General features: G+C 54.1%; 1 protein-coding gene across 5 annotated transcripts in view; it reads left to right on the top strand.

Annotated features, from left to right (window-relative positions):
- HMCN2 (hemicentin 2) overlaps positions 1-22,719 on the top strand; it is a 178,744-nt gene that overhangs the window by 62,790 nt on the left and 93,235 nt on the right. For all 5 annotated transcript variants that reach the window (XR_015135732.1, XM_086323475.1, XM_086323476.1 and 2 more), the window contains exons 16-23: positions 193-381; positions 2,070-2,165; positions 2,454-2,581; positions 4,373-4,517; positions 7,992-8,104; positions 8,228-8,387; positions 9,418-9,583; positions 20,697-20,824. Coding sequence is in view for 4 of the 5 variants with exons in the window: in XM_086323475.1 (XP_086179601.1) it covers positions 193-381; positions 2,070-2,165; positions 2,454-2,581; positions 4,373-4,517; positions 7,992-8,104; positions 8,228-8,387; positions 9,418-9,583; positions 20,697-20,824 (1,125 nt within the window). In the remaining variant the exon portion in view is untranslated. The remainder of the gene's footprint in view (positions 1-192; positions 382-2,069; positions 2,166-2,453; positions 2,582-4,372; positions 4,518-7,991; positions 8,105-8,227; positions 8,388-9,417; positions 9,584-20,696; positions 20,825-22,719) is intronic.

The following is a 22,719-nucleotide window of genomic DNA, read 5'->3' as shown; positions in this document are numbered from 1 at the left end:
ATCCCCAGGAGCACTTCAGGGCTGCACCCTGCCAAGCTCAAGTTGGCTCTGGAGCCCTGGATATGAGTTAGGTTCTTGAGGCTGGAAGAGGGAAATCCCCCAGTGAGGGGAGAGGAGGCAGGCCTTGGAACAGTGCCCTTGGGGCTGAGCGGGTCCAGCCACTGGGCAAGGCTGACTGTCACCTCCCTGCAGATGCGCCCCAGCTCTTGGAGCTGCCCCAGGATGTCACCGTGGAACTGGGGAGGAGCGCCCTCCTGGCATGCCGGGCCACGGGTCACCCACCGCCTACCATCACCTGGCACCGTGGAGATGACCAGCCTCTGGGGCCCAGGCCGGGCAGCAGGAGTGGGTGGTCCGATTCAGGAGTGCTGTTCTTTGAAAGTAAGAGACTGGGGCTGGGGGAGGGTGGGCAAAGGAGACAGAATGGCTTCTGACACCCTAAGCCCCCAGACTGGGCAACTGGGAGCAGCACGCTGACCCTTAGAGCCCGCCATGGGTCAGGTGATGAGGGTCATATTCCAGCCGAGTGACTCTGATCACGTCATGCCTTTCCTCTGGACCAGTCACACTAGTGATAGTGACAGGGCCTCCCACCCTGGTTTAGCAACAGTCCACCTCAAGGAGCTGCTGTGTGAGTGATACACGTAAATCCCTTAGCACAGTGTCTGACACATATTACGCGTTCTATGTGATAGCCACCACCACCACCACCACCACCACCACCAACATCACCATCATCACCATCCTCACCATCATCACCATCATCATCATCGCCATCATCACCACCACCACCACCATCACTATCACCACCACCACCATCATCACCATCATCATCATCACCATCATCACCACCACCACCACCATCACTATCACCACCACCACCATCATCACCATCATCTTCCTCATTATCATCTTTATCATTATCAATTCCATCATCACCAGCACCATCATCACCATCACTACCATCATCATCACCACCACCACCATCACCCTAACCATCATCATCAACATCACCATCATCATCACCTTTATCACCCCCATCATCATCACCATCCCCACCATCATCACCATCCTCACCATCACCACCATCATCACCACCACCACCATCACCATCACCACCATCATCACCATCAATACCACCATCAACATCACCATCCTAACCATCATCACCATCCTCACCGTCATCACCATCCTCACCATCATCATTGTCACCACCATCATCACCGTCATCTTCCTCATTATCGTCTTTATCATTATCAGTTCCATCATCACCATCACTACCGTCATCATCACCACCACCACCACCATCCTAACCATCATCAACATCACCATCATCATCACCATTATCACCCCTATCATCACCATCCCCACCATCATCACCATCCTCACCATCACCACCATCTTCACCATCTTCACCTCAATAGTCATCACCTTTATCATTATCATCTCCATCCTCACCACCACCATCATCACCATCACCATCCTCACCATCATCATCACCATCATCATTGTCACCACCATCGTCACCATCATCTTCCTCATTATCATCTTTATCATTATCAATTCCATCACCTCCACCATCACCATCACCACCATCCCAACCATCATCATCATCGCCATCGTCACCACCTTGATAATCACCATCACCATCATCTTTATCATTATCATCTCCATCCTCGCCACCACCAGCACCATCACCACCATCATAACTATCACTACCCTCATCATCACCACCATCACCAGCATCATCACCATCATTTTCACTACTGTGCCAGGCCGCATGCTGAGCACTATAATTGCATCATCTATTCATCCCTCCTAGTCGTACTACAAAGTGCAGTTATTGATAAATCCCCATTCTACACGTGAGCAAGCCTAGGCCTTCTCACCTTTCCAAGGCCCAGCTGTATCCCCTATCCTTCTCCTCCTTGCCATTCCAGCCCTCCTGCCTGACCTCTGCAGGGCTGGGCTGTGCCAAGGGCGCTGTTGGCACCTGGGGAGCTGGAGCCTGTGGGGGCTGGAGGCAGGATGTGCTCTGGCAGTCAGGTCTGCCTTTTCCTGCCCTTCAGGTGTGGTCCCTGAAGACCAGGCCCTGTATGTCTGCGAAGCTGAAAATGTCTTTGGGAAGGTCCAGGCGGAGGCCTACCTCCTCGTGACTGGACATGGTTCGTGGTGGATCTGGAGAGGAGGGGTTTGGTGGGGACACTGGGCCCCCCAGGGAGGCCCCCATGGCTGCCCATCCTTTGGGACAGGAGTGTCCACAGCCAGGTTCTCCTAGAGGAGCATCTGGACCCCTACTTTCTGGGTAGTGTGCCTCAGGAAGTGTGCCCTTTGACCCTTTTGGGATCCCCAATCCTGATGCCTCTCTGGGTTCCCTGGGGGGGAGACAGGGGACTGAGGGCCTTGGTTCCCACGGGAAGCCAGTGTACTGACACCGGCTCCTCTCCCTGCAGTCCCCCCACAGATCGCCAGCAGCGCCCCCACCGTCCGGGTCCTGGAGAGGCAGCCGGTGTCCCTGCCCTGTATCGTCCTGGCTGGGAGGCCCCGCCCCGAGCGGCGCTGGCTCAAGGCCGGCATGCCTGTGAGTGCTGGGCCCCTCTGGGTGCCGCGGGCAGTGTTGTGGGGAGGAAGGAGCTGTCACCCTCACACCTTGGCCTCCGCTTTGCGGTTCCCCTGTTTTGGAGTGTATTCTCCCTTCCCTGCCTCTTTCCAGAACTTTCTCTGATAATGCACTAATAGCACCTTTCACGCTCTCGAGTCCTTGACCGGAGGAGCTTGTGCTTCATTTGTGCTGTGACCGGGGAGCAGCAGTTTAGTGGGTGCACAGACACAAGGCATTTGTCCATCGCCCCCCTTCTGATGGTTCCAGGACCGAGATGAGGTCTGTGCAACAGAGCATTTGCCCCAGCTGCCTGGCACACTGCTGGGCACACAGTGGCTGCTTCACCCATTCCCACCGATTTGGTTTTCTTTGTTGTTGCTGTTGTTTAGTCGCTAAGTCGTGTCCGACTCTTTGCGACCCTATGGACTGTAGCCCGCCAGGCTCCTCTGTCCATGGGATTCTCCAGGCAAGAGTACTGAAGGGTTGCCATTTCCTCCTCCAGGGGATCTTCCTTTCTCAGGGACTGAACCTGAGGCTCCTGCACAGACAGGTGGATTCTTTGCCACTGAGCCACCTGGGTCCCTCTATTTCCCTTCTCCGTTCACTTCTCCTTTCCCTCTCTGGTCTGTCCTCAGACATCTGAGGTCCTTGTGCCCAGGAAGTTATAAAAAAGGTGCCCCGAAGATGCTGGACACCCAGGGGAGGCAGCAACTGTGTGGCCAGACTACTGGGCCCGTCCCTGCTGTCCCGGACCCTAACGCAAGGGGACGGACAGTGTCCAACTAGCGGAGCGGGCAGGCTTTGTGGAGGCTGATCACGTGGGTGACCCCTCTGCAGGATCACCAGGAGGAGGACCCTGCCTGGTCACACGGGCTGGGGCAAGGAGGAGGGTTCCACAGTAGAATCCGATGGGCATGAGGGGAACGAGTGGCCCTGGGCCTCGTCCACGCCAGGACAAGGAGTGACCGGAGATGCAGAGCCTGTTTTAGCTCAGCGGGGACACTGGGTGGGCCTGCACCTGCCCAGATGCCAGGAGCAAACAGCAGAAGCCCCCTCAAACTCACTCAGCCCCAAGGGATCCCAAGACAGCCCAGCGGCCTCTCCCAGAACCCAAGAGCAGAATGTGCAGCCAGGCTCGAGGGACAGAGACAGGGAATCCCAGAGCGGGCTCACTTGGCGGAATGGTCCTCACCAAAGATGGACTGGCTGAGCATCTCTGCAGAGGTGGCCCCAGGCCCCATTCTGGACCCGCTTCCCCTGCCCCACCCTGGTCCTGATGGGGACACACTGGGCCAGCTGCCAGGAGCCGCTCTCTCTGGGGCCACAGCTGATGCGGCCGCACCTCCGCTTCGCTCTGCGTGGCTCAGTTCTCTCCCCGAGGACGGGCTATCCCTCCTCTTTGTGGCCTTGGGGTGCATGGGCCTCGGAGCTCCAGTGGAGGCTCTGACCCCAAGCCTACCCTCCCGGGAGGGGCTCCTCTCAGCACCCTTGGGTCAGGTGTCCTGCCCTGGACTGGTGGACCTTGGGTGAGCGGGGTCAAGGGTATGCTGGGGGTCAGATCCACCTGACCCCGAGGGTCTGTGGGGTCTCATGACTATCCGGGAAGGGATGGGAGTGTCACCCCCAGGCTCCCCACCCTCTTTGCAAGCCCCTGGCCTCTCTACCCAGGCTGTTCCCTGCTGAGCTGGTGGGCAGTGAGATTTCTGGAGTTCTCTTAGCAGCTCTGAGTGGAGCCCTTGGTCCAGGCTGATTCTTCTTCGCCCCCACCAGCTCCCACCGGGCAGCCGGCATTCCATCCGGGCAGACGGCAGCCTCCACCTTGACCAGGCATTGTTGGAGGACGCCGGCAGGTACAGCTGTGTGGTCAGCAACACGGCCGGCTCTCACCATAGGGACGTGCAGCTGGTTGTCCAGGGTGAGTCCCGGGCTGGTGCGGGAGGCAGGATGGGATGGGTGGAGGTGCCCAAGGGGAACTTGATTTTGAACACCTTGTTTAAAGAGATTGCTTGCACACGTAGTACATATTCATGGTAGGAAATTTAAAGTCTGGACCAAAAAACTCCCCCTAAAAGGGAAAAAACTCCAAAACAAAACCAACCTTCTATAATACCAATAACTAAGAAGAACTGGAATAATCTTACATTTGTTGTGTATCTTTCATACTTTATACACACATGAGCTTCACATGCACACATATATGCAATACACACTGTATATATATTTATACCCGTTTATATATTATAGATGTACATATACAGTTACATTATAAATATTCCTTATGTGTGTTGTATATAAGTTATTTTTGCATGATGTATATTCTATATATAAATATGTATAAATTCTTCATATACATGTACATAGACATATTTAGAAACCAACTGGAGTAATATGACTGTCTTATAACCCGAGTGCTTCTTGTGACAATATATGGCATGTCTTCTGCTAAGAAGACTCAGAAGCATTGGTTTCCGACTGCGTGTCCCCTGTTAGGATGAACCAGGTGTATCTTACCTGCCCCCCCAGCCCTGTCCAGTGTCTCCTCTGCGTGAACCCCTGGGGATAAATGTCCTGATGCCCCACCTTTGCCCATGTGCCCAGGTCTTTCCCTAGGATACACTATTGATGTGGAATTGAGTTTTGACTCACAGAGACTGCACATTTTTTAGGGCTTTTCATGTATTTGCCCAATTACTTTCCCATCCACAGTGTGGGAGGGTCCCTGCTTCCCTTCCCCACCCAACCAGGTTCTTTTTAACATAAAACAAGAAGTTGAAGTCCAGTTAGTTATGTTTTCATTCACCGCATACATCAATATCCTCTTTTTGTTTGTTTGTTTGACTTGTTTTATTAAACCCCTGAGGGATGAGTGGGAAGAACTCATCGTTCCCCGTTTAGTAGTGGAAAACCGAAGCTGAGAAGGAGGCTGGGTCTAGAACCCAACTGTCCTGTCTCTGTATACTTCCAATTAAATACAGTGACCAAAGGTGGGGTATGTGCCACATCCAGACCTCTAAGAGGGTCTGCGCATGTTAGTTTACCTAACTGCTCCAAGTGGAGGGTTTAAGAGCCTCCACGCTCTGCAGTTAAGGAAGCTGAGGCTCCAAGATGGAGGTAACTCAGCAAATCATAGCATCAGCGAGGGCTGCCTCTGCTGAAAGCCTCCCCGTCAATTCCTGCCCTACACACAGCCCCCTCTGTGGGAGTAGCGATCAAGCTCTGCTCTCCTGGCTCATTTCACTTCCATTCAACAAATTCTGATTGACTTGCAGGCTTTGGCCACCTGGGAGAATCCAGAAAGGCATTCCCCTGAAGGAACTCAGTGTTACCATCAGAGCCCTTGGCTTCTGGCCTTCCCTCCTGGGTCTGATTTCTCCATGCCTGATTCCCTTCCCCTGCTCCTGCAGACAATCCCCACCCCTCTGCTCTGCCCCGTTTTAATGCCTGAAAATCTGGATGGTTCTCAGGATGGATTCTGCACTTGTTTTCAAGTTCACTGTGTCCTGTGAACATTCTTTTCTGCCACTTCTCATCTGTCCATCCCCAGAGACTGAGCAGGGAATTGAGGTTAATTTAGCTTTTTTTTTTTTTTGCTGATCATGGAATACGGGTACCAAAAGATTAAGTGATTTATCCGAAGCCCCACAGTGAAGAAACGGCACAACTGGTTCCTAGACACAGGCTGCCCTCTGTCTGGGACACGAATTTACAGCAGTGGCAGCTGTATTCTCCTGCTAAAATGTTATTTTTAAAAATCATGATAAAATATACATGATATAAAGCTTACCGTTTTAGCCATTTTAAAGTGTACAGTTCAGTGGCGTAAATTAAGTAGCATAAGCGGCATTCACGCTGTTGTGCCAGCAGGTTTGTTTGCCCAGCATGCGTGCTCGTGCATGCTGTCGCTTCAGTCGTGTCCGACTCTTTGCCACCCGATGGATCATAGCCCGCCAGGCTCCTCTGTCCATGGGATTCTCCAGGCAAGAATACTGGAGTGGGTTGCCATGCCCTCCTCCAGGGCATCTTCCTGACCCAGGATCGAACCTGAGTCTCTTATGTCTCCTGCATTGGCAGGCGGGTTCTTTACCACTAGCACCATCTGGGAAGACCCTTGCCCAGAACGCAGCAAGCCAGAACACTGAGATGCTGAGGTTTGCTGCAGAGAAAGGGTGTGTTCACACGGCAGTCAAGTGAGGAGATAGGAGAATAAGTCTCAGATTGGCCTCCCCAGTGGCCAGAGGCTTAGGATATTTATTAAAGAAGTAGGGTGGTCTTCAGTTCAGTTCAGTCGCTCAGTCGTGTTTGACTCTTTGCAACCCCATGCATTGCAGCACGCCAGACCTCCCTGTCCATCACCAACTCCCGGAGTTCACCCAAACTCACGTCCATCGAGTCGGTGATGCCATCCAGCCATCTCATCCTCTGTCGTCCCCTTCTCCTCCTGCCCCCAATCCCTCCCAGCATCAGGGTCTTTTTGCGTGAGGTGGCCAAAGGCATGGGAAAAGTGACCGCAGGTAGGGAAAGGGCGAGGGCATCAGTGTTCTGTGCGGGTGTGCCTGGCTGACTTGCTTCTCCATGAGATGCAGGTCCAAAAATGGGGATGCCTAGCGTGACCTGAGGGTGGGGCTTTTGGCCCTCTGATGTCAAAAAGTCACTTATCAGACACCTGTGTAGACACAGTTTTAGGGTCAGTGGTCCCGAGCAGTCTTAGCTGGCTTGTACTCTAACTAAACACAGCTGACTTCCAGTTGTTTTCCTGGAAAACAACTCAGACAAACATCTTGTTGTTTAGGCTACACGAAGCTTGGAGGATATGCAGTTTGCAATGAAACAATTAAGCGAGCTTGCTCAGTGAAGGCAGGCTCAAGCAAAAGGGTATGCAGCAGGCTGTAAGATAAGCTCAAGAATTTCTGCTAGTTGCTGGTACTGTTAACCCCATGGGGCTCAGTTTGGGGATGGGTTTTTAACTCCATGGGACACAGTTTCACAACCATCACCACCATCCATCTCCAGAACTTTTTCAACTTCCCAAGTTGAAACTGAACCCACCAACTCTGCATTTCCCCTCCCGCAGCCCCTGGCCACCACCCTTCTGCTTCCTGCCTCCATGAACTTGCCTGTTTACGGTATCTCCCATAAGTGGAATCTTACAGTATGTGTCCTTCCGTGTCTGGCTTATTTCACTTTGCGTAATATTGTCAAGGTTCATCCATGTTGTACTATGTATCAGACGGTTGTTCCTTTTTTAGGGCTGAATAATATTCCATACATACACATCACATTCTGTTCATCCATCACCCTCTGATGGCTACTTGGATTGTTTCCACCTTTTGGCTATTGTGAACAATGCTGCTGTGAACTCTGGTTTATGAAATTGGTTTGTTTTTAAAAGTGCCACCCAGAATCCAGCCCACTGCCACCCACCATATCACCAATGAAGGCGTTCCAGCCTCTCTCCCCTGTGTAGCCTCAGGAGTTCCCACCCCCACCATCACCTGGACCAAGGTAGGTGAAGCCTGTTACCATGAAGGTAACCAGAGAGGTAGGCCCAGTGATCATGGGGAGAGGAGCAATGCAAGTTGCCATGGGAGGTGGGCTCTGCTGATGTCACCTCTGACTCTGTTTCAGGAGACCAATGCCCTGGCCTCCAGGGATCCCCACTACAACGTGAGCAAGGACGGCACCCTGGTCATCCCCCGGCCATCTGTCCAGGACGCGGGGGCCTATGTCTGCACAGCCACCAATGCAGTGGGCTTCTCCAGCCAGGAGATGCGGCTTTCTGTCAACAGTGAGTGAGGCCACCCCTGTCCTGGGAGAGGGGCTGGGCAGGTGTGGAGGCAGGGGCATGCTCAATCTGACCTCCCCTGCATCTTCTTGGCACCCTGTCAGCAGCCCTGCCTCTAAATTCTTCCTGTCTGAAGATCAAAGCTGCCCTCCCTCTGAGGACTGTCCCCAGCAGTGTGGCCATGCTCTAAGAGTGGTTCCAGCTTAGAACTGGATGGGGAGAGGGAGAGACCTTCATATTAACAAGCCTGGGGAAGACACAAGGCCCTACACCGGACTCCCAGCCCTCAGCAGCCCCCGTGCCCACCTTTCTCCATGACTCTTTGACTCTTAGTGCCCAGAACCTCTGGCCACCTTTCAATTTCTTAAATGACCTGTCCTAACTCAGGGCCTTTGCACACACGGCTCCTTCTGTTGGCATGCCCTTCCCTCACTCCTGGTCCGCTGACTTCTCCCATCGGTCAGATCTCAGTGCTTTCTGATCCCTCAGGCTGAACTCTCTGGAATGTTCCCTTCTTAGTGCCCATCACAACTGCCATTAAATAATTAATTGTGTATTGAACTGTTTGGAGCCAGGGTTCCTCTTGGACCCCAAGCACGGAGGGAGATTGGGCATCAGCTGATGGTTAATCCCATTTATTCCTGAGGATAAATGGGATGATCCAGGCCAAGAAGGGAGAGAAAGGAGGGAGGAAAGAACCTGCCAGAGTGCCCCCGGGGAAGTGGAGCAGGATGGAGAGAAGCTAGAGGGACGGAGACGTTGGGGCAGGAGGGACCATGCTGGGGTCAGCAAAGTGAGATGAGCTTCCAGAAGGAGGGTGGGGTGGACAGGCGGAGGGGTGGCTGGGGGAAACCATCGGATCTGAGTCCAACCCTAAACCTATGCTCTCCCGATACAGCAGAGCCCACCCTCCTCTGCACGTCTGGGGTGGCAGTACCACCTCAGCTTCCTAGGGGGGCCACACTGGTCCTCTGTGGGCTGCATCCCATGGCTTCCCACCCTGCTCACACTCCCTGCCTGCTTCCACCAACAGCCAAGCCCAGGATCCTTGTGAATGGGTCACACGAAGCAGACAAGCCTCTGAGGGTCACGGCCAAGGCTGGTGATGAGGTGACCCTTGACTGTGAGGCCCAGGGCTCTCCACCCCCACTGGTCACCTGGACCAAGGACTCCCGCCACATGCTGCCCATCACCGACAGGTAACCCCAGCTGCGTGGCCTTGGGTCTGGGGGTGGACAGAGCTTGATGCTTGGGGAAACTGGCCTCAAGGTGTCCAGTGACCCAGCTGGTGTGTGTGGGACCCTGTGGACACCCCCGGGGGGGATACGCAACTGATTCCACAGGCAGTGCTTTTCACCCATTGGCCTCTAAGGGAGCCTGGATGCCCTTTAGAGGAGCAAGGCCTCTGAAATAACATGCACATGGCCCTTCCCACACAGCCAAGAGGCGGTGCCTGCAGGAGCGCCTCCTATCTGCCAGCAGCCCTTGCTACCTGAGTGGAAATGAGGCTCAGCCAGGTGGGGTGAGCTGCTCATGGTCACTCAGCTAGCAAAGTTGGAACACTTCAGTTGGGACCGCCTTCCTGGGCAAGACACGTGCTCTCCATCCTTGCCTGCTCCTCTGACCTGGTATCTGGAAGCCAGGCTTTCAGGGATCCTGAGAGTTGGGGGGAGAGGAAGGAGGCTGTCCTTCAAAGCCAGGCCAAACCCCCACCCTCAGACAGGGAGGAAGGGCAGGGTGGTTCCCGACAAGAAGGCCTCAGAACTCCTGGAGCCCTTGACTCTCGTGGGGTGGGGGTGGGGCGAGGGGGCAGCTCCAGCTGGTGACATCAGTCCTGGCGAGGTCTCTGAGACGTTCCAGATGGAGAAGGTCTCAGAGCAGCCTGCGGTGCAGCCTCCCCCCGCCGGCCCAACACCCACACTCAGGGCTCTGCATCTCCGAACATCTGTTTGGTGACCCTCCCAGTCCTGGAAGCCGGCACACCTGAATGCTGCTGGGGTCCGTGACGGGGCTGGTTCCGTGCCGCCCCTACCCGCATGCCCTCCGGGGTCTTTGGCGGCTCCGTGTCGTGGGTGGCAGTGGGGGCCAGAGGAACCTGCCTCTCTCCCCAGAAAGCCCGGTCCTGGCTCCTTGGCTGGACAGCCGCCGGCGGGTGCTTGTTTGTTTCTGGCTTGTTACTGAAATGGAGAATCGCAATTCCCATTTGTTCGCCCCTCCTTGTTGTGATACGTTAATAGATCAGCCGGGAGCCATAAATCTGGGAAAGCTGCTTTTGCAATCCTAGAGTTTTGTTCTGTTCTTTCTCCCTTGCCCCCTCCACTTCTTGCTGGCTTATGGCTTGCTCTTGAGATTTATGAGATTCCGGGAGTTCACCTACATGAAGAGGCAGAATATGCCTGGGGGCGGGGTTGGGGCTGGGGTGAAGGGCAAAGACTCTGGCATTAAATCAGACCTGCGTGCAAATGCTGACTGGTTATGTATTAGTCGTGTGGCCTCAGGTGGCCCCTGGCTCCTCTTGGCCTGTCTCTCCGTCCATAAGGTGGACACGGTTTAAATCCTGCTTTCAAGATACAGTGATGAGTGTGCGACGTTTGGTGCATTGTGAGCGGTGGAAAATCACACCCTTTGATATCATTTTCCTGCTGCTGCTGGAAACTAAAGCAGCATTTCCAGCTTTTAAAAATTATCATCATCATATCTATTATCCCATTTAATTCTCACCAAGTTTTTTCAATAAGAAAGCTTTATTGAGATATAATTCACATGCTTTCCAATTATATGTTTTTTTAGTAAGTTCTGAGTTGTGTAACCATCATCACAATTAATTTTAGAACATTTCCAGCACCCTCCTCCGTGAAAATATCCCCACTCTGGTTGGCAGCCACTTCTCATCCTTTCCCCACCCCAGCCCAGCCCTTGGCAACCACTCATCTGCTTTCTGCCTTTGGATTGATCTGCTCTGGACGGCTCACATAAATGTAATCATGAGCAATGTGACTTTTTGCGTCTGGCTCCTTTCACTGAGAACCATGTTTTTGAGGTTTCTGCGTGTTGTAGCAGGTGTCAGGACTTCATTCTTTTTTATGACTGAATAGTATTCTGTTGTGGTGATGGACCGCCTTTTGTCGATATATTCACCAGCTGATAGACACTTGGTCTGTGTCCTCTTGCTGGCAACTGTGAATAACTTCGCTGACTTTTGATTGTATCTGAGTTTCATTCGCGGGTTCTGTGTCCCTGTGCTTCTTTGGGCCTCCCTGTGGCATCCGACAACTTCCCCGAACAGAATAGAGCTCAGTTTTCTTACCAGACACACAGTTCCCTTGGTCCCATGGCCATTCAGCCAGAAAATGCAGATTTGAAAAACCCATGAGGCGAGGATGGGCTTCCCTGGTAGCTCAGCTGGTAAAGAATCCGCCTGCAATGCGGGAGACCTGGGTTTGATCCTGAGTTGGGAAGATCCCCTGGAGGAGGGCATAGCAACCCACTCCAGTATTCTTACCTAGAGAATCCCCATGGACACAGGAGCCTGGTCAGCCATGTGCTTGAAAAGAGTTGGACACGACTGAGTGACTAGGCACACACACAAGGGCAAATGTCTGGAGGAGGGATAGCTAGGGAGTTGGGGATGGGCATGGACCCACTGCTACATTTAATGGATAACAAACAAGGACCTATTGTATAGCACAGGGAATTCTGCTCAATGTTACCAGACAGCCTGGCTGGGAGGGGAATTTGGAGGAGAATGGATACATGTATATCTATGCCTGAGTCCCTTTGCTGTCCACCTGAAACTATCACAGCATCGTTAATCGGCTATACCCCAATATAAAATAAAAAGTTTTTAAAAAAACAAAACACCAAAAACCTGTGGGACGCACACACGAAACAGTGATGGTGTTGGGGAGTGGGTGGCCTTGCTGTCCGCTGCTCTTCCCTACTTCCTCCTCCATCTTTTCCATCTCCCAGGGACATGCTGCCTCTCCCGTCCCACCAAGGCTCAGCTTCAAAGCTGGCATTCTGGTTGCTTCAGAACGTATTCTGATGAGTCGTGGGTGACCATCTGCCTCCAGAACCTGAGATCCTTCCGCATGGCTGAGCCACGCCCCTTTTCCGCCACACCCCTTCTGCCTGGCTGAGCCACGCCCCTCTTCCGCCACACCCCTTCTGCCTGGCTGAGCCACGCCCCTCTTCCGCCACACCCCTTCTGCCTGGCTGAGCCACGCCCCTCTTCCGCCACACCCCTTCTGCCTGGCTGAGCCACGCCCCTCTTTTGCAGTTGCCTCTGTCGTCTGCCTCTGTCCTCTGTCCTGGGCTGATAGAGGGCAGGGGGAGGCCTGAACTACTAGGGCTGCCCAGGGCCTCTCTTTTCTGATCCTGTGCCGACCCTGGCCAAGGGGGCTGTGGTCAGGGTCACCAGGAGACCTCCAGCGCTGGTGCTCCATGGTGACTCTGGTGCAATCAGGGTTGAATTCCACAGTGTGGCTGAGCCTCTGAGGCCTCCTCATCTGGGCGAGAGGTTGCCCTCTTCTGCTGGCCATCCTGGAGGTGGGTGGGGTGGGCAGGGTCAATGCGCAGCACACTGAGGGAGGAAACAGAAGCCATGGAGGGTGGGGAACTAGAATCCTGACTTTTCCCTCTCCTGGGCAGGGCCCTAACACACACGTGTGTGTGTGTGGAGACACACATAGATGTGCACAGACACCCACAGACATGAATACACAAGGACAGGCACAGAGACACAGACACATGGCCATGCACACTGACATAGACACAGTCAATTCAGTTCAGTCGCTCAGTCGTGTCCGACTCTTTGCAACCCCGTGAAGCACAGCATGCCAGGCTTCCCTGTCCATCATCAACTCCTGGAGTTTACTCAAACTCATGTTCATCAAGTCGGTGATGCCATCCAACCATCTCATCCTCTGTCGTCCCCTTCTCCTCCCGCCTTCTATCTTTCCCAGCATCAGGATCTTTTCAAATGAGTCAGTTCTTCGCATCAGGTGGCCAAAGTATTGGAGTTTCAGCTTCAACATCAGCCCTTCCAATGAATATTCAGGACTGATTTCCTTTAGGATGGACTGGTTGTATCTTGCTGTCCAAGGGACTCTCAAGAGTCTTCTTGAACACCACAGTTCAAAAGCATCAATTCTTCAGCGCCCAGCTTTCTTTATGGTCCAACTCTCACATCCATGTGTGACTACTGAAAAAACCATAGCTTTGACTAGACAGACCTTTGTTGGCAAAGTAATGTCTCTGCTTTTTAATATGCTGTCTAGGTTTGTCATAGCTTTTCTTCCAAGGAGCAAGCATCTTTTAATTTCATGGCCGCAATCACCATCTGCAGTGATTTTGGAGCCCCCCAAAATAAAGTCAGCCACTGTTTCCACTGTTTCCCCATCTATCTGCCATGAAGTGCTGGGACCAGATGCCATGATCTTCGTTTTTTGAATGTTGAGTTTTAAGCCAGCTTTTTCACTCTCTTCTTTCACTTTCTTCAAGAGGCTCTTCAGTTCCTCTTTGCTTTCTGCTGTAGGGGTGGTGTCATCTGTATGTCTGCATATCTGAGGTTATTGATATTTCTCCCAGCAATCTTGATTCCAGCTGTGACATAGACACAGATGCAAACATTTATGGACAGGCACACAGACACACCAGAGAGGCAGGCATGAGAACACGTGGACACACACACATCAGGCTTCTGGGCCAAGGTCAGGCAGGCCACTGCTTTCTCTGGAGATTTTAGAGAATATTCTGAACTCAAGGAGCCTTGACCTCCTGAGTCAGAAAGTCCTAATGGAAAGAAAACGTAGTAGGAACCTGAATACCCCTGAAACTCTAGACCACCCGCCTGTGTCCACGACCCCTTCTAACATATTCTTATAGATGCTTTTAGAGAGCTAAACTGAGTGCATCTTCTACCCTGCCCTCCCTGATGTTTCCGCGTTTTCCCACATTTACCCACTTCCTAGATTCATCCTGACCCATATCGCCGCCTTTCATTTAAAGGGCAAAGCAACATTCCGGGCATTGGGCCCCCGCGGCGGCCAAGCTTTTCCACTGTTTGAGGCAGATGCGCCGTTGCCAGTTCTGGTGATAATAGATGGGGCTGTTGGAACGTCTTTGCACAAATGCTTCTCTTTATCTCCTGGATCGTTTCCTTGGGGTAGAGCCCCAAAACCAAGGGTTGAGTCCAAGGCTGGGAATGGTCACCGGGTGCCTCTTACCCTGTGGGACTGCTATTTGGGGGAAAAAACCACTGGAGTTGTGAAGTCAAAATTGAAGTCTACAGGATTTATTGAGCATCTCTGTGCCCAGGACTGCCTAGGATGGAGAAGACGGGTCCAAGCTGTGTGTGACGGCAGGTGGCAAAAGACTTTTGAGTACCCTCCCGGCCGTGCCCCCAGCTCCCTGAGTGAACTTGAACAAGACCCTTCCTTCTCTCTGAGCCTCAGTGTTCCCATCTGAGAAATGAAAGAGCTGAACAGGCAATAGTGGCCAGAGAGCGCCTAGTGGCTCCGATCCCTTGACTCAGCCTGGGGATGCTGGGGCGAAGTGGTGTTGCTAGGCAACAATGTTTGTTTGTGGTTCTGATACGTAGCTGGGACAGCTGCAAGGGCTCCTGGCTCCGGCTCTGGCTCCCGGGGGCAGCCGGCCAGGATCCACACAAGACCAAGCCAGCCGTGTTGAGGGGGGAGGGGAGGGAACAGTGAAAGAATGGAGCCTCCAGGGATGCTGCAGGGCGGTGGGACACTCACTCCCCGTCCCGGCTCAGAGGAGGGGAGGGGGCTGCAACTGGGTTCTGACGATCCAAGAGAAAAGCTGCTCCCCTTTGCAAGCCAATGGCATGGCAGGGACTGCCCAGGGCCTCCCCATGGGGGTCTTTACCTTGCTGGATCTTCATAACTCATGCTGATTTCTAGCCTGGTGTCTGGGTGGCCGTGCACAGCATGACTTCATCCGTCTGGGTCTCAGTTTTCTCCTCTGTGAAAGGGGAGATGACAGGATCAACCCTGCCTTGGGGTGATCTGCCTGCCTTGCAGGTTTGGATTTGGGGAGTTTCAAGTGTACATGGAAGTGCTTAGCTCCACAGCGGTCACAGGAAGCGTCTGAGTATTGACAGCCGTCACCTATAAGCCATCTCAGGGTTTATGTTTCACGGGCTCGGGGGGACGTGCATTTACCCCCGTGCTCACATATTTCGCTTGGCCCTTCGGTTGGTGTCAGGCCCCTCTTTCTGAATTGCTCCAGCTTGGGGTTTCCGTTTGGAACTTCCTTACAAGGGTCTATGATATGCCTGAAGGTCAGAGTGGCCCCTGTGGATGGGTGAAGGTGCTCTTCAGGCTGAGTGGTGCTGAGGGGGAGGGGGGCAGTCCTTGCCCCCAGGCTCAGACCCTGCCCTGGCTCAGCAGATGCGTGGCCAGCATGTAGTGACATGCAGTGGGGATCTGTTGAGCACTGCCCAGCTCTGCTGTGCACTATGGATGAGGATCAGCCTCTGGCCAGCTCGGTTCTGTGGCAGGTGCTGTTCATTCATTTGACAACCTCCTCCCAGAAGGCTCTGATCGCAGAGGAGGTTGGATGGACCGCTTAGAAACGAGGGCAGCAGGACAAGCATGGGACCCAGCAAGAGGGACTGGGCAAACCACCCAGACTCCCAGCAACCTGAGGACGGGGGCATTCACTCCGCCCCAGCGGCAGCTGGCCCGTCTTGAACCCAGTGGCTCTTTGTCAGATGAGTGAATCAGTGAATGAATGAACAATTGGCAGAACTTGGTTCCATAGCATTCAGAGCAGGGGAAGTGTAACAAACCTGCCTGGTCTCATCAGGGAAGGCTTCCCAGAGGAGCTGGAGGCTGTGTTGCCTTGAAGGGGACCTGGGGGGCAGGAGAGCAGTGCTGAGACAGGATGGGGCGTGGGAAACACTGTGATCGAAGGTGGGAAGGTGTGTGTGTGTGGCGGGGGAGGGGTGGGTGGGGGGACAGGGACAGTTGGGATTTGCCATCAAATATTTATCGAGCACCTGTTATGGGCCAGTGCCTGTGCTAAGGGCCAGGGACATGGCAGGAACCTGGGCACACCTGGCCCCTCCCCCCACACAGCCATCAGAGAGTGACAGGTGGCTGCAGGTGTGATAAATGCCATCGTGGTTCCAGGAGCCTTTGTGTGAGAGCAGGGGTCCACCTTGGGCAGCAGAGGCAGCTGCATGGAGAGGGGACCCCTAGCTGGGTTGCAGCAAAGGTGTGGCCTGGGATTGGCACTATCTACCCAATGCCCTCTGGTCTCTCCGGGCAGGTATGTTCCCCTTGGAGCTCTCAGGGCCAGGGGGACCCGGCAGGGTAGGTGGATCTCCCCACCACCATCCCCCACCATCTGCGTGGCTGTGTGAACCTCACAGCCAGCAGCGAAGGCTTGAGCCCAGTGCATGTCATAAACAGGAAATTCCCCTCGAACCTCTCCGTGTTTTCATCTGGGCGCTGCTTGGAGCCATCTGGCTGCTCTCATAGCGATGGGAGTCTGCTGCTAATTACACCACATGCACTCGGCACACGGCAGCCCTCTCCCCGCTTCCTCCCACCTTGACCCTGCCCGTGCCCTTTCCTGTGCCCGGAGGTTGTAGCCCCCAAACCTCAGGGAGCCTTGGGAACGTGGAGAGAGCGTGCAAGGGGCATGGGGTGTGGGTGGTTCAGAAGGGCTGCCCTGGAACCCCCAGACCTCCAGGTCCTCTCTGATGCATCCCAGGCCCCATACCTTTGTCCTGAGTCTGGTCTGAGTGGGGTCTGCTCTGTGCCAGGTCTGGGCTAGGGTCTGGGGGTACAAAGGCAGCTAAGGTGGACGGAAATGTGTCCTCTTAAGGGCCCACGGGCGACGGGTGGCCACAGGCCAGTGTGGTGAAAGCTGCGACGGAGGGGTCTCTAGAGGTCTCAGCTTGATCATCTATAAGATGGAGTCTCCCTTCTCTCCATCCCCTCCTCTGTGATATAGTGAGCAGGAGCCTGGTAGGCTGCAGTCCGTGTGGTCGCTAAGAGTCGGACACGACTGAGCGACTTCACTTTCACTTTTCACTTTCATGCACTGGAGAAGGAAATGGCAACCCACTCCAGTGTTCTTGCCTGGAGAATCCCAGGGACGGGGGAGCCTGGTGGGCTGCCGTCTATGGGGTCGCACAGAGTCGGACACGACTGAAGTGACTTAGCAGCAGCAGCAGCAGCGTCCCTTTCTAGGAAATGACCTGGGGCTCATCGTGAGAAAGACGAGAGGCCTCTTTTATTGTTGAGAATTGTTTCCACTTTTGGAAATTTCTTTCATTATTGGTTTTTTTTTTCCCCAGAAGCTCCCACTTCCTATCCTTTTAAGGGTTTGATGAGGGAAGGAGCAAGAGGTCCTTTAGTCTCTAAAGTTCTAAGAAGGACTAGAAGGCAACCTCTGAGAGAAAAGGAGTACAGAGCTGCCTTTTCAAATATGAAGAAGTTGGGGCTGAGAGACGTTGCTTGCCCTGTCTGAGGTTGCACAGCATGTCTAGAGCAGAATAGGACCTTGGACCCAGAACTCTGGTGCTCAGCCTGGACATCTTTGCACTGACGCAGGGGCTCCTGCTTGGCTAGTCGAGGTTCGCAATAAAGTCCCCGAGGGAGCCATGTCACCACCCCAAGTGTGATTAAGTGTGTGTGTTTCAGCCTCACGCTGATTTGGCTCGTGTTGTTGGATGTTGACATTATTTAACCTTAAAAAAAAAAAAAAAAAAACACGACCACGGTGGATGAGAAAAGCCAAGCCAGGGGAGTGGAGCCGTGCAGGGGAGATGTTTACTTGTCACTGGGACAAACAGACATCTGTGTGGTGTTTCTGCTCCTTTTTCTTCCACTTTGGAAGACTGAGGGACCTACTGATTCGGGGCTGGGAGCGAGCACATGGACACACTGGGGGTGGGTTTTTTACTAACATCGGGGTTGTGTATGGAGCACTTACTATGTCCCAGGGACCATGGACTTTGTGTGCATCATGTCACTTCGTACGCACCGTATCCTGTGACCCCAGGTGAGGACACTGAGACTCGGGGAGAGGGAATCCTCCACCCAAAGGGCATGGTTGGGGGCGATGGCACTTGCTGTCAAAGCCTGGCTCCTGCCTGCTCCTCCAGGTCACTTTTGGGGGACAGGGGCACTTCCATGTGTCCCGGGGCATTGCTCCCAAGGGGTGGACCCCAGAGGGTCTTGGTACAACCCTGATTCCAGCCTCCACCCCCCTAAATCTGGCTGGGGCCTGGGAATGTGTTTGTTTTGCATGTGGCTAGAAAATTCTGATAAGAAGCCCTGCCCTGCAGCAGGAGGTGATGGCCTGTGTGAGAGCTGACTGTGTGTGAGCCTAGGTATGGCCAGGAGGCCGGCTCCTATGCCTGGGGGACACACGTCAGTGGGCAGAGAGCTCTGGTGGTGAAAGAAAGAACAAAGGAAGGAAAGCAGGGCTGGAGGAAAGGAAAAAATCTAGATGTTTAAATGTACACCACAAGGAGAACTAATTAATGAAGCGCGGTAAACTCACACAAAGGACTACTATGCAACGGCGAAAAACGAATGAATTGGACCCACACACATATACACTTTGCCATTTATATGAGTTTTAAACAACGCAAAATTATGTTGCATATTGTAATGTCACTGTCGTCACCATGGTAACAGCTGACCTTCATTGAGTGTGTCTCTGTTCTTGGGTCTGGAAGATCCCCTGGAGAAGGGAATGACTACCACTCCAGAATTCCTGCTGGGAAATTCCAAGAACAAAGGAACCGGGCGGGCTGCCGTCCGTGGGGTCGCCAAGAGCGGGCTAGGACCGGGCGTCTAAGCACACATTCGCACTGTTCTAGGCTCCGGGGTGTGAATCAGGTCTTCCGGTTCTCTGGACAACTCTATGAGGAAGAAGCACCACTTCTGTCTTATCTCCCCCTGCCCTGCAAGGGAGACAACCAAAGTACAGAAAGGTTGAGCGACTTAGCAAACATCACACAGCAGGCACATGGCAGAACACGGTCGGAGCCAGTTGGCCCCAGCCGGGTGCCCGGGCTCCAGAGACCACCAGCTGGTGTATCACTCACAGCTGTCCTCAGGGAACTTGCCCCAAGTGCCTGCTGGACGCTCAGGACAAACTAGAGGAGGGGGTTCCCAGGCAGGGGGATTACAACCCCACTTTACAGTTGGGGAGACAGAGGACCTGCAGGGCAAAGCTACTGGCCCGAGACTGCACAGAGAGTGAATTGCCAACAATATCGACCTGGTGGATAAGTGTGTGCCCAGTACTTTGCTTGCAGCTGCTTAGTAAATGGGAGACTACTGTCATCCCTGTTTTGCATAGGAGGAATCTGAGACTTAGCTGAGAGGGGAGTGGGGACCGGGATTGGAGCCCAGCTGGACCCTGATGAGCACACTCGGGGGAGGGACTGGCCCTTGAGGGGCCCCACCCCTACGCTGGCTGCTTGCGCTCAGGGCCAGCCGGGGCCAGGGGCTGCAGCTGCCCTCCCAGTTCTGTGGGGGCAGGGGCTACACGGAGCCAGCACATATGGGCCAGTGATATCATGTCTACGGGGGTCCCCTGGGGTCCGGTCCAGCTGCAGGAGCCTGGCTGAGGGTCCCAGATCTCTGTGGGATGGGGGCCAGGTGACTTCAGCAGGTGGGCTGGAGTGGGGAGGGCAGTGATGGGGGAGCCTCACAGCTTCCTCCTGAGAGCCCAGCGCCGGATACCTGGACACCAAACAGCACAGGCTTCGGAGTCTGGGTGAGCCTGACCCTTAGACGCAGAGGGCCTCTGGCCTGCAGCTTCTCCCTGGAATCCAGGGGTCCTCCAAGTGAGGCCTCTTCCCCGCCTCTCAGGGCAGGGTTGAGGGATAAGGTGTGTGCATTAGAAGAGGGGGTGTGCCTGGTGACCAGGTGCCAGGCCTTGGACTCAGCCCACATGGAACCTGTTCACCAGCCCCAGTCACAGCATTCCTTAATGTACCCATTTTACAGATGAGGAAACAGAGGCTCCAAGAGATGAAGGGACTTGCTTTTCCCAGCTCAAAATTGGAGTTCAAAGTCAAACCCAGCCAGCGGACTCCTAGCCTAATGCTCTTTGTCTCTTACACCAGTTGGAGTGGACCTGGCCTTGGCCTGATGGTTTGGGGAGCTGGAAGCAGGGCAGGGGAACAGTGAAGGGTGGGTGGTGGATACTGCCTCAGTCCTGGCTGGCTTCCTGGAGGAGGCAACTGGTTGGGTCATGAGACCTTTCCAGCAGATGTGGGGTTGGTTGGGGTCTCACCAGTGTCCCTCATTTCCTCAGGCACCACCTCCTCCCGCCCGGCTCCCTGCATCTGGCTCAGGCCCAGGTCAGTGACAGCGGCCTCTACGAATGCACGGCCAGTAACCCTGCTGGGTCCGCTACTCAGTACTACATCCTCAGGGTGCAAGGTAGGGCCCTGGCTGGCCCCCTCCGTCTCACCACGTGGCCCCCTGCCCCCATCTTTCTCGGGCCTTTTGGTGTCCCTCCCCATCCCCGTGCCAGGCTCTCTCACCTTTTCATGGCCCTCCAGTGTGCGCTCCATCTACCTTATTTCCTGTCTTTTTCAAGTCTTGTCCCTCCTTCTCCCCACCCCTATTTCTCCCCTCTCCTGAACCCCTTGGTTGAGCTTGGACAGGCTGTTCAGAGCTCCCCTCTGAGAACCGAGGGTGGGACCCCAAGGCGGCAGGGACTTAGGGGTTGGGAGGGCGACCCACAGGGGGATTCTGGGTCCCAGCCCAGCTGGGGGCCCAGGAGTGGGCATTCATCTGGGGGGTACAGGTCCCATTCACAGGAGCCACCCAGTGGAGTCACTCCACCAAAGAGGCGGGGAGCCTGTCCCCTCCAAGAGCCCCAGTGAGTCATCTGAGACCCGGGTCCACCAACCACAGCCCTAGCTACTCCTCGCCTACACGCCGTTCTCATTCGGCCCACAAGTGAAGAATGATGTCTGCGTTTTCTAATGATTGGGGGAGAAAAGGCAAATAATGTGACATATGAAAATTATATGAAACTCAGTTCTTCAGTGTCCATTAATACAAGCTTCATTGGAGCGCCTCCAAACACGTTCGGTTACGTAGCGTCTGTGGCTGCCTTCACGCTGAAATGGCAAAGTTAGTAGCTGAGACAGAGACCATCTGGCCTGCAGAGCCTAAGATATTTACTCTTTGGCCCTTTCCAGAAAGAGCCAACCCCTGCTCTAAGCTTAACTCCCCATTTTACAGGTGGACAGACTGAGGTTCAGAGAGGAAGGGACTCAAAGCTTTGCTGTGTGTTTACATGAGCGTATGAGAGAAGGTGGTTCGGATGTTAAAGAACCTGCCTGCAGCGCGGGAGACCTGGGTTCGATCCCTGGTTTGGGAAGATCCCCTGGAAGAGGGTGTGGCAACCCACACCAGTATTCTTGCCTGGAGAATCCCAGGGACAGAGGAGCCTGGAGGGCTGCAGTCTGTGGGGTTGCACAGAGTCAGACACGACTGAGCGACTAAGCACAGCACAGCACAGGAGAGAGACAGGGAAGCAGGGCAGGAGGACGAACGGAGCCGGGTTTGAATGCTGACTCTGCCACCAACTGGCTCTGTGACCTCAGGCCAGCTGCTCGGCCTCTCTGAGCCTTGGATTCCTGTCTATAAGAAAGTGAAGTCGCTCAGTCGTGTCCAACTCTTTGCGACCCCATGGACTGTAGCCCACCACCCATGTCCATGGGATTTTCCAGGCAAGAAGACTGGAGTGGGTTGCCATTTCCTTCTCCAGGGCATCTTGGCAACCCAGGGATCGAACCTGGGTCTCCTGCATTGTAGGCAGACGCTTTACCATCTGAGCCATCAGGGAAGTCCATTCCTGTCTATAAAGTAGAGGCAATAACGCCTATCCCATAGTAAGGGTACTGATGACTTCAGGTACTCAACACAGTGGAAACTGTGAGTGTTTTCAGGGGGTGGTAGGCACCCTGTCCACGCTTCTGCTCCTGGACAGGGAGGATCTGGGCTGGGGGTAGGGGAGCCAATCTCTGCCCAGGGGCCAGATCCCATGGATGGTCTTATCTTCGGGATTCTCCTCTGAAGCTGGGAAGGGAGTGGGTGTCCTCAACTTCCCCTGAGGGCCCAGGACACTTTTCCAAGTCTCTGAGAATTCTCCCAGGCTCACCCAGTCTGGCTGCGTGGAAACCACTTGGATTCCTGCTCATCCAGACCCAGGCTTGGGGCTGATCCAGCTCCGGTTAGCCAATATGAAGTGGATGACTCTGGTCAAGTCACATAAGCTTTCTGAGTCTCAGTTTCTTCATCTGCAAAACGGGCATGGCATC

This window comes from Bos grunniens, chromosome 11, assembly GCF_055505025.1.
Source record: "Bos grunniens cultivar Pamir isolate PY7600 chromosome 11, Bosgru_T2T1.0, whole genome shotgun sequence".
NCBI classification, from domain to species: domain Eukaryota; kingdom Metazoa; phylum Chordata; class Mammalia; order Artiodactyla; family Bovidae; genus Bos; species Bos grunniens.
This window is presented reverse-complemented; position numbering and strand designations above follow the sequence as displayed.